At 40.3% G+C, this 11,003-nt stretch overlaps 1 protein-coding gene across 10 annotated transcripts in view; it reads right to left on the reverse strand.

Annotated features, from left to right (window-relative positions):
- Positions 1–11,003, reverse strand: part of MCF2L2 (MCF.2 cell line derived transforming sequence-like 2) — a 160,634-nt gene that overhangs the window by 81,806 nt on the left and 67,825 nt on the right. For all 10 annotated transcript variants that reach the window (XM_017726946.1, XM_017726945.1, XM_017726952.1 and 7 more), the window contains 4 exons: positions 10,335–10,526; positions 9,798–9,989; positions 9,216–9,393; positions 312–415 (listed from right to left, as the gene is read on the reverse strand). In XM_017726946.1, the coding sequence (XP_017582435.1) occupies positions 312–415; positions 9,216–9,393; positions 9,798–9,989; positions 10,335–10,526 (666 nt within the window). The remainder of the gene's footprint in view (positions 1–311; positions 416–9,215; positions 9,394–9,797; positions 9,990–10,334; positions 10,527–11,003) is intronic.

Genomic DNA, 11,003 nt, shown 5'->3' on the forward strand with positions numbered 1-11,003 from the left:
AGACCAGCTGTATGTTCATGCTGATAACTGTGTTTTATTCTGTGCTTATTGCTGAAGCTGTGGGCTGTGTTGGCCATTTCAGAAAATGGACTGCATTTAATTTTTGCTTTCAGCTTTAGAGGAATAAACAAGAGACATATGAGCAAGTCAGGGGTGTGGATAACAGAAGAGTTGGGTTAAAACAGCTTGTTCTTATCAGAGTGTTAACTTAAATATGTTCCAATTTCCAAGTATAGGTATGTAAATCTATATTTATGTGGTTTTGAGTTCTCTCACAATAGGGGATGTCCCCAAATCACAGGTAATCCTACCTTAATTCCACCTTTTGTCTTCTTAATGCTTTTCTTTTTTGATAACTCTACTTCAGAAATGGTCTTTGGAGGGCAGGAAATTTCTGTGGACCTCCTATTAGTAGCTGAAAGAGTAAAAAAGGAAGTAACATTACAAAACACGTGCTAGAAGTTAAAATTCTATTTCCCGAAAAGTGCAATGAGCAAAGATCCTGACACATCGGTGGTAAATGAGACCTGGCTTAGAGAACTGAGTTGTGCTGGAGCAGTGATGGACCAGCTGGCACAAGGGATGGGTTCCCTTGTTCAGTGCTGCACTGTGTCTCAAATTGGCATCTTCACCTCCACGTTGTAAGGATTACTTTGGTTTGGCTTCCCCTGGGAAAACCATCTTTGGGACAGCACAGGTAAATGTTTAGCCAGCTGTACCAACGCTTGGGTAATTGTCACTTGCATGTGTTGCTTGTGTGGGCTCCGAAAGCAAGGAAATTTTGTTTCTGGTAATCATTTGCTGTTGTTGCATTAAAGGATTGCTCCCTGTAAGGTTTCGTTACATAAACAACTCTCAAAAGAGTAATCACAGGAGTTCAGTCAGTCACAGTGACAGGTATGTAAGGCCAGAGAGTCTGAGGATATTATTTCGGAATATGCCCTGTTGTGTCAGGTTTGGTGACCCTTGCAGGCTCTGAAACCCCCAGCAGACACTCTGGTGTCTGAAGCTACTTGGACAGTCATCCTCACCAACATAACCACCTGTGCTGAGCCTGCTGTCCAAAGGAAAGGATTAGAATGAACTGTGAGAAGGGCAATCATACATTTGGCTTGAATAGAAAATAATCTCTGTTAGTTTTATCTTTGTTTTGGATTGATAATGAGTTCACAGCACATGCAAGTACAAGGCCAACAGCACTCTCCTTTTTCTTAGTTGCTGAGTTGATATGGGCAGCCATTCATGTCATGGGTGAAAACATTTATGAATGCCAAATGAAATGCTGAAAGAATCTGGGTCAGGCAATAAAGAACAAAATTAAGTCCTTTTCACTTTTATTCTGTCAGAACTTTCTAACTGTTAGCTAACTAACACTTTTTCTAAGAATAAAAGCTAATGTTTTCAAATGCATCTGGCAACATTTTGTTTTAGAGGGTTTCACCAAGTTTAATACTTTGAAATGTCGTGAGTCTTGATAGTCATTAATAACTTTTTCTTCTTTGGGAGAAGCTGAGGCATACAGCAAAAAAGATGCAGACATCTTTGAATGAGGAGGACATAGTATCAAAGGTTTCATGCAGGAGAGGGCTGAACGCTTCAAAAAGAAACACCTTAACAAAGTTTCAAATGCCCTTGTCATTAGTTCTTCTTTTGAAGTAGTTTTAAAAAGGGCAAAAAGAAACACACAGAAGCACCCCAAATTCTATTCCGTTAAAAAGACAACATATCAGTTTCAACATAGCAGTTTTCTCATCATATCAGACAATAATAATGGAAGCTGGCATTTCTTCTACCCTGTGTCTTTTCAACAGCCTTGTCACACAGCTGGGAAGAGAACTAATTAAAGCAGCCTCTCTCCAAATCTTCCCTAAATCTTCTTGGATTAATCCAATGCTAAATGACATAAGGGCTTGGCAATGCCCATTTCATGCCTGCTGCCTCCTCACAATGACTCCATACTAGAAAGTTTCCTCAATGGAACAGTGAAATCTGGCAGTCACCAGCAGCTATAATCAACTGGTAGAGGATTCTTGTGGTTCCCAGGACTGAGCTGAAATGAAAATGGTCTCTTTTTGGCTCTTCCATCACTCTTTCAGAATATGCAGCAGGGGATTTGTTTTGATTTTGAGCACTAGTTTCAACAAATGCCTTCTTCCCATCCCCAAGGCAAGTTTTCCCTGAAGTAGTATTTGTTCTCTCAAAGGTATTTTTATTTCACCCAAAAAGCAGTGTACTGACATTTTGGAACCAAGAGAACAAAAAGATGCAAGATGCAGCACATAGAAGCTATTGATCCCAATTGTCAAACTTCTTCATACCTTTCTAATCTGCAGGGAGGGTGACTGCTACTGTTGGCAAAACCAGAATATTTGGGAAGTTTTCAAATGGGTCCTCTAATGTGTTTTCCCATGAATCTGAGTAAGGTTTCTAAAAGCATCAGTAAATTCACCCTTTTCTGTATTGATGCACCCTAGAGATTCTATTTAGCCATAAATTCTCACCTACCACAATCATGACAAAACACAGGCTGTGATCATACCTATTACACTAGAAACTATTATATCCTGGAGCTTCTCCCAACTATATCCTATTTATACCTTGAAAAAACAGCATTAAAAAAAATAAATCTAAGACTTGGTCTCCAAGACATTGTTTCATACTCTTACCCACACCTGAATACCCTAGATATGCTGCCAATGTCTAGCTGCCCTGTCTAAATCCGAGTTCAGTCCATTGGATTGCTCTACAAAGCTAATTCACAAATTTTATGGATGTGTTGTGGAAATAAAGGGAAGCAAAGGAAATAACTTCAGAAAACATGAGAACTTTTGCTTAGAAGAGCACAGTCAGCAATACCAAGTTGTTTGACTTATTCATTAATCAGAAAACTTTGTATCTTCAAGGGATGGTTGATACTGGCATGAAAACCCTGCTGAAAGCAATCAGCAGAAAAAGTGGAAATCAGTTACAACTTTGATGTCTGGATCACAGCTTGCAAGCTCAGACAGCCCCAGGTGATCCAGGAAAGAGAGCACAGGGCAGTTTAAATGGAAGATGACACATTCACAAGAAGCCAAACTGCAGGTGCTCCTTGATCCAGCAGCAAATTACTCAGGTCAGTTCACAATCTGAGTCTTGGCTTCTTCAGTGTGACATATTTCAGAAAAGGAGACAGGTACAAGATAAGAAAGGAGTCAAATTCAACTGTGTATATTTCAGACATGAATTTGATTCATACTGACACAGTGAACTTCCCTTTCCAATTTGACCCAGAAACAAACTGAAAACAGGAAACAAGCTGCTTTGGTTATGCTCTGGAAAATTTTTCAGTTGTTCACTGGCCCATAGTCTGAGACTGCTGCATCTCACTGCATTTAAGTAGTTTCTGGAGCAGTATAGAAAGAAACAGCCCAAATACCTGCTAATTATTATTGCACTAATTACTGTGGAACTGGAAATATAAGGGAAACTCCCTTATAAAATTCAGTACAGTTGGCTGTTTCAAGGTCAGTACAGTATTTTATTGCTGAAGAAGCTGAAAATTATAGTGTCGAGCTGCCTACTGAAAGAATAAAGGCACAGGAACAATGGAAAACAAGAAATTATCTAATGTCTGCATGGTTTCAAGGTTGTTTTCATCCTAGTGTTTCACAGTACTCCTCTGGATGATACATAATGATTATTTCATTTTGAATTCATTAATATTTTAAATTGCTTGATGCTGCTTTTAAAGCAAGTATTGTTAAAGGGCATTGTAAAGCAGTGTTTGGGTCTGTCACTTGCATTCACCTGGAGCACCACTACACTTTTCCAGTGGGGCTTTAGTACTGCTTACTAGTTTTTTTTGAAGAAGTCCCATGACAAGTATGGAATCACTGTTGTATTATTTAGCCTGCAGCAAATGCTAAAGTGGGCTGCACTGACACTAAACCTGATAGAAAATGACAGAGATTCATGTGCTCTGTTTTGCTTTGCAGACTTTCCATCCCTCTAAGACTGAAATAAATTCAGTGAAGAAAACTTGTGCTGCTTGTGAGAAAAGGCTGTGGTTTCAGCCATTTCCCCCCTGCTCCTGTGTAGGGACGCAGGCAACCTCTCTCAGGTCTCGTTTCCTACGGGGGGACTACATCCCCCACTGAGAGACAGACAGAACTGCGGGCAGCTCCCAGGTGCTCAGACACAGCTGGATTAGTTCACCTGGGTAACTGGCCCTAAGTTTGCTCCTGCTAGAATAAGTGTAACTCATTAGCTAGCAAGAGACATGGGCTACAGTCAAGGGTTAGGATACATACCCGCCACCTGTAAGATATCCCAAGCCCCCCTCAAGTAAATACCATGCTTTAACATTCAGCTTTGGGGGGAATTTCCCCATCATGTTTTCCCATTTGTTTTCTCTATGAGTTAGTGCATTCTCACTAATCACCTACAGCAGAATCAAAGTCCTTTGGCAAGAACAAGCATGGAAACAACTAGTCTGCTAAACTTTATTGGGGCTTGCTGCTTGTGCTGTCCAATAGGAACATGAGTTTGAAGATAATTAGTGGCTTAATCACTGTTTTGAATGCTGGTGATGACAAAACAGAATGTTTAGGCAGCTAAAGAAACACCAGAGCAGCTATGGTTTATCACTTAATGGCTTAGGGCAGAAAGACTTTGCCATTCTTAGGCAATATAATTTAGGCTTCTTTGCTCTAGCAAAATTTCTGTCAAGCCCCCTGAAAACCTGCTGATATAAGAAGCACAGAGCGAGGTTCCTGGATGTGTAATATTCTACAAGAAGATACTACTTGGTTCCCTCAGACTGGCCCAAGTGTAATAGCAGCCCCACAGTCACAAAACTGAAAGCATCTTTTCCTTTTTTCAACTTCATTTATAGAAATATACTGAACCATAGAAAGTAGTGGTTTCTCAAATCATTAATGAAAATCACATGCACCATCTCTTCGGAGTCAGCTAACCTCTCAGCAGCCTCACTTCCCCTGCACACATCCCCAGACGCTTGCAAGACATTCTTCCTTTATCCTCTGTCCAGATGTTATTAGTTAGTGAGTGTTATGCACTAGTGACTGTGAGGAATGCTGGACTGGATCCAATGAGCAGTTGTATACATTTAACTGAGATGGAACCAGCTTAAATTTTATTATTTAAAGAACTGAAAAGGCTCCAGCTGTGTTCCCCCCTCAGGAATCTTGTGTTCCAAGTTGGCCTTCTAAGATGCTTGTATGGTGAGTCATGGATTTTGTATGTGCAATGTGCTGTTAAACATGCTATTCGTTTAACAAACTCACAGAAATTTTGACATCTCTGCTCCTGTATTTCACTTTTTTGTTGCACACAAAGAACTCTCTAGGTGAGTATTTTATAGCACTTTGTGCTGCCATGTTCCAACTCTTGCCAGAAAGGCAACTAAAGCAAGACATTTTTCCTAACCATGGTCACTGAGATGGCCAAATCATCTTTTACTGAAATTTTCCACGAATGTGTGAGGCTGAAGAAGATAGCCTTTGGGAAAGTTTCATTTCAAAGAGTTAGAGTTTGGGAGAATTACAAGCAAATTAAAATAGATAAATGCTAACTGCAGTCATCCCTAATGGCATGTATTATCCTTTACAGTTCAGTAGTGCATCTCATTGTGCCTGACAGACTGTGTGGTTTGACTCTGTGGACTTATTCCAATTCACTCCATGCTAAGGAGTTTTGCACAGAAATGCAGAGAACAAATATGTAGTCAAACCATCAAAAATTATGCCCTCAGAAGTGAATCAGAGCAAAAATAGTTCCCTATCAAGTGCCACTTCTTTCCTCCCAACACACGTGGGGACAAATTAAGTCATTAGCAGTATTCAAGCAGTTTCCATTGGGAGTAAACAGAGCTCTCCTTAAAATAAGGTGTCATATATGCTACTTAAATATTTTCAAGGCTCATATTATAAAAAGGTCAGCAGAGATTTCTGCCTTTTCAGGGTTAATCTGTGAATGATATTTAATCAAGTTCTCACAGCTAAAACATGCACCAAATAGAGCTGGCACAAAATTTTCAGCATCATAGTAATTCTGGAACTAGTTCTTTAGTCTTGAACAGGCCTGTCCCTGCAAAATATAGAAGTCCACTTACGAAACCAGAAGCTTCAAGCAAAATTTGGATTAATCTAAAGTTTTGCTTCAGAGTTTCCAGACCCATAGAAAAGTGTTGACTGAGGGAGAGTTTATGGTGCAGCTCTGAGCTGCCTTTCTGGATCTTCACTAAGCTAAAAGATTGCTGAGAGTCACCAGAAACCATAAGGACATGGATGTGAAACTCTGACAGTCACTTCCCTGACAGAAACCTGCCCTTTCTCTCAGACATGCTATCAGCTCTGCCTGTGTGCAGAAAAATCCATCTCTGCCTGTGTATTTGTCCATGTAAAATGGAGAGTCTGACAGTTACAATAATGGAGTATTTCATGTCTGACCCTTCACATCTGTGAAGATTTTTCCATCAGCACCCTGAATTGGATTTAATTCTCCCTACCATTCCCTGTTAGGCAAATGGATAGTCAGCAAGGAAAAACAAAACAAAATCTATTCTGGAACAAATGTAACTTCTTTTCCTTTCACAGACCAACCATCGCAGTGCTGCCATGGTATTGTCACTCTGCTGCCTGGGGACAAAAGCCTTTCCTTCTGGTCTTTTATTCCTGTTTACCACATTTTATTGCCTTTGCTTGCCTTTCTATTTACACAGTCTAGGACATGGTATTTTCCAGTTGCCATATTCTATTTTGCAAGCTTTAGAAATATTCAGGTACATCCAGGGTAACAAATAACAAATGAGTTATAAAATCTGTTTTGAGAAGGTGCTCTAAGCCTCTCTCATGTTTCCAAGATGTTGCTCAATAAATTCTCTCCATAACTAAGTGCTGATAGTGCATTGATGCCATGAATGTGAAGAAAGGACACAGAGGAAAGTCCAAAAGAGGATAGCTTCAAGAAGAGCAGAATTTCACAGCCTCATTTTCAGGCTTGGAATAGGACTCAGTGTTCCTGTTTCTATTCTCAGACACGTTTCATAGTCAGACTGAAACATCTTGGTGAATTCCTCAGTTTATCTGTGCTTCAGTTTTCTTTCTGAAAAAAAGAGGTTAAAATACTGGCCAGTATTTACCAAGTGCTTTGGCATTCTGAGGGAAAGGGCACTCCAGAATTTCAAAGTATGATTCTTTGTAGCAGACAACTGGATAACACCAAAATGATTCACAAAGAATATGTGAACACAGAAGTACTATTCATAGCTGTTATAGTAACTGATTGTGAGTCCCTGGATAACCTGTAGATACACAGGCTCTTCTGAAAGAGAAATACTCTGGGTCAGTCACCCTCATGACTGAATGAGATGGCAGAGTCTACTTATCAATGTCTGAACAGGAGTGGGTTGCACTTTGCACCTCCTCACAGAACAACCAGCGTAACATTTTAAAATAAATTTCACCTACCTATTCTTTTGCAATGGGACATTAAAGGCTAAGCCTTGTCACACACTTGTCCTGTACTGGGCTGTATAACCATGAACGGCAATTCAAGGGACAGAGCAAGGGAGCATCTCATGATTTTCTGTGAAAGAATTGATAGTATGGCATGGGGTCTATCAACAAGAATCAAAACTCAGAGTACTAGTGACTATTCTATAAGGTTCTATTTATACCAACAATTTCATTTAAAAACCTGAAAATGTTCTAAAATTACAAGAACGAGGTTCAAGAAACAGTTCAAGGGACTGCATGCATAAACAGAACCGCAAGATGAGCTTTTAGCCTGAATATGAAGTTTCACAATAGGCGAAAGCCATCCTAAAACTGTGCTGCTACTGAGAGGAACTAACTGATTCTGACCTGCCGAACCCATAATCCCATTTTTTGCAACTTCCTTGGCTTCAGCACTAGTGGCCATGCAGTGAGGAATCTGATGAACTCTGACATTAGTGCTGCTTGGAGAAGGTGACTGGGTTGTGTGATCTCCAGAGCTCCCTGCATTTCCGTAACTCATGCAATGGAAAAATAGCTACTACAGTTTTGCAGTCCGTTTACTCAGTTTTCAAGGCAAATCACAACTCCTCCAGGAAACTGACTGCCCACCCCAGTGCAAGAGGGGAGCACATTGCTGGAGGATGTGTGTGTGGTAGAGCAGGACCTCTTCACAGGCATTGTGTTCTCAGCTTGCCTTTAACCAATAGAGAAGCTGAATCTTGAGGTAGGAACTGTACATAAAACACACAGCTAGCATGGTTTGGGGGGAAAAATGAACAGATGTCAAACTGGCATGGGAACAGGAAGAAGGTGATTTTCCTTTGGAAGAAAGGATGAATGTTGGGGAGCAGAGGAGAACAGGGATATTGGTGTGACTTTCTGCTGGTATGCCTAGAAAGCAAAATGGTCAGGCTACTGACCATCCTAATCTTGCTGTTGACAAAGCGGTTTATTGAAGCTCTTCATGCAAGTAAGGGTTTTTTTCAAGGTTTTTTGCTAAAGGTTTCTCTTTTAAGCATCACTAAGGTTCCAAAGGGACAATCCCTTCCTGCCACCAAGCACAGAGTGGCTGGTCTCCAAGATACACTGTTTCAAATTAGCTTCAGGCACGTTTCTTTTTCAGAAAATAGCTATCTTGGTTAAAGGCACATGCTAACCTCAAATAATCAACTTTCAGTAATTTCCAAGCAGAAGCAATGCTCAGCTCCTACAGTTAGCAGAGGACAAGGTAGAAAGTGAACTAACATCTATGTAGAGGGGAAAAAGCAAAAATTGCACAAATGAGTCAGTGTCACTAATGAACTCTTAATTTTGCCAGTATCTGATTGAACCCTGAAGAATTGTGAGCCTCAAAGCTGAATATTCACATTACAGTATCTGCAATGTAAAAGAGGTTCTCATTCTTATATTGCAGGCTTGCATTGACTACCCTGGCTTGGGTATTTGAGAATGAGCAATATAAGAAAGACTGAAACACAGTATGGAAATGTGCTCTGTAGATTAGATCTAGGAAGAGAAGCCTGATGGGTTTTTTTGATTCGCCCTTGTTTGTATGTTTGCAGTGACAGACATTTCATATTCATTTTTAATAGCTGGACCTACAAGGCTGACACTGCCCATCAAATTCAAGTGTTCTCTCTGATAACAAAAATCAAACATGACCATGTGGACAAATCATTGGAGTGAGTCTGAAAGCAGCTGCTCATGGCCTACCTACTGCTGCTGGTCTGGTAATCTTTGGTGATGCTCGCTTTGGGGAAGATTCAGGATGTGGAGCAACAGGTTGTACTGGCCGGGTCTGTTTGGCTGCCAGCTTCTTCAGACTCACTTGCCTCTTGTCAAACATTTCTTGTACATCTTCAAGTTTTTGTACAATTCTTTGGGCATTGGCCTTGACAAAAAAAATGCAAACAACAAATGGTTGTCAGTGCTGGACAGGGCAAGTGAAGAAAGGGCTTGTATTACCAGATCCAGACTAGTGCTGGAGATCACACTATGCTACAGTTTATTGCAACCCAGTCCCTGCATTCTGCCCAAATCACAGTTTCACTGACCAACACATGGTGACTCAAGCAGTGTTTCTAGCACTGCTCTTAATCAAATGACGTATGTGTTGCATGACTACTCTTATGAGTAAAACTTTCTGCCACAAATGATCACCTCTGTGCCCTTTTGGAGTAAAGAAAGAGGCATATTTTAGCAGAGTCAAATATATAACCCAGTACAGTCTCATGGACAAAGCAATTGGAAATTTTTAACTTCTAAGTGGGCACATGCACATCTGAGGGGTTTTACCTTTATTTCAGGGGTGAGGATCGTGTCAAACTGATTGTAGAACTCCTTCGGGTTGGAGAGTTGGTGTTCCTTAGCTGTTACCAAGAACTTCTCAATTTCAACCAGTGCAGTTTCAGCTCCCTCTTGTGACTGGCACTTGTCCACAGCTTGGGAAGCTAAGAGGTAGATTCCAGCTTCACACCATTGGCTTGCCTTTAAAGAAAAATGGGGGAAGAAGGACTTATCATCCCTGACAGTCCATGTTGTCAAGTGTTGCTTCTACTCTATGAAAAACTGATTTGCCCTAACATGTCATTAAAGGAGATCAATGTTACTCATAGGGTGCAGCAGTTCCTGCCCACAAGTCGCCCCACCAGAATATGCAGAACTGAACTTCTGAACTAATGCAAAGCTCCAATATTTATAGTAACATTTACTGAATGAAATGGAGAAAACCCAAACACAACTTTTTATCTTCATCATAATTACCTGAGTTTATAAAATCATTCATTTTTAGTAGAACCTTGCCAGGGCTGTTATCTGAGAAGGTTCACTCACCTTATCTAACTGCTTATGCAGCTCAAGAGACTTTCCCAAAATATCATACTTTTTCTTGGTCTCATTGGTAAAGTCATCACAAATCCGCCTGAGTTCAACACACTTTGGTCTAATGGAGTCAACTGCATAATGGTTGTTTTGGATGAGCTGTTCTCCATGGAGAGCTAGAGACTGGGCCTTCTCCAAAGGTTCCTGTGACATTAATGAGAAAAATCCAAAGTTAGAATGACATGCATAATAAGGACAATCCATCTCTGTAACCCCTGCTGTAGCCTGGGGGTAAAGGTCTGGAATATTAATATAGCTGATATGTCTTATTTTATATTTACATTGAAGGCCAACTTCAAGGTCAATAAGTTAAAACTCATTGACTTATTGAAACTTGAGAGGTTCCATCTGAACCTCAGGAAGCACTTTTTTGTTGTGAGGGTGACCAAACACTGGAACAGGTTGCCCACTGAGGTTATGGAGTCCATTTCTTCTTCCTCACATACTGGGAACATTCATTATATAAAATTTTCCCCCTGGTTTTTTCCCTAGCTTTCCAAGTAATGAACTGGAACTGGGTCTGAAGAACCCTGGCTTCTGGAAATTAGGATCTGTATTTTGCAATTTAAAATAATGACTCATGAGAAGAGAGCAAATATGGACAAAAAAAAAAAAAAAAAA

Source organism: Corvus brachyrhynchos, unplaced genomic scaffold (genome assembly GCF_000691975.1).
Source record: "Corvus brachyrhynchos isolate BGI_N302 unplaced genomic scaffold, ASM69197v1 scaffold162, whole genome shotgun sequence".
In the NCBI taxonomy this organism is placed as follows: domain Eukaryota; kingdom Metazoa; phylum Chordata; class Aves; order Passeriformes; family Corvidae; genus Corvus; species Corvus brachyrhynchos.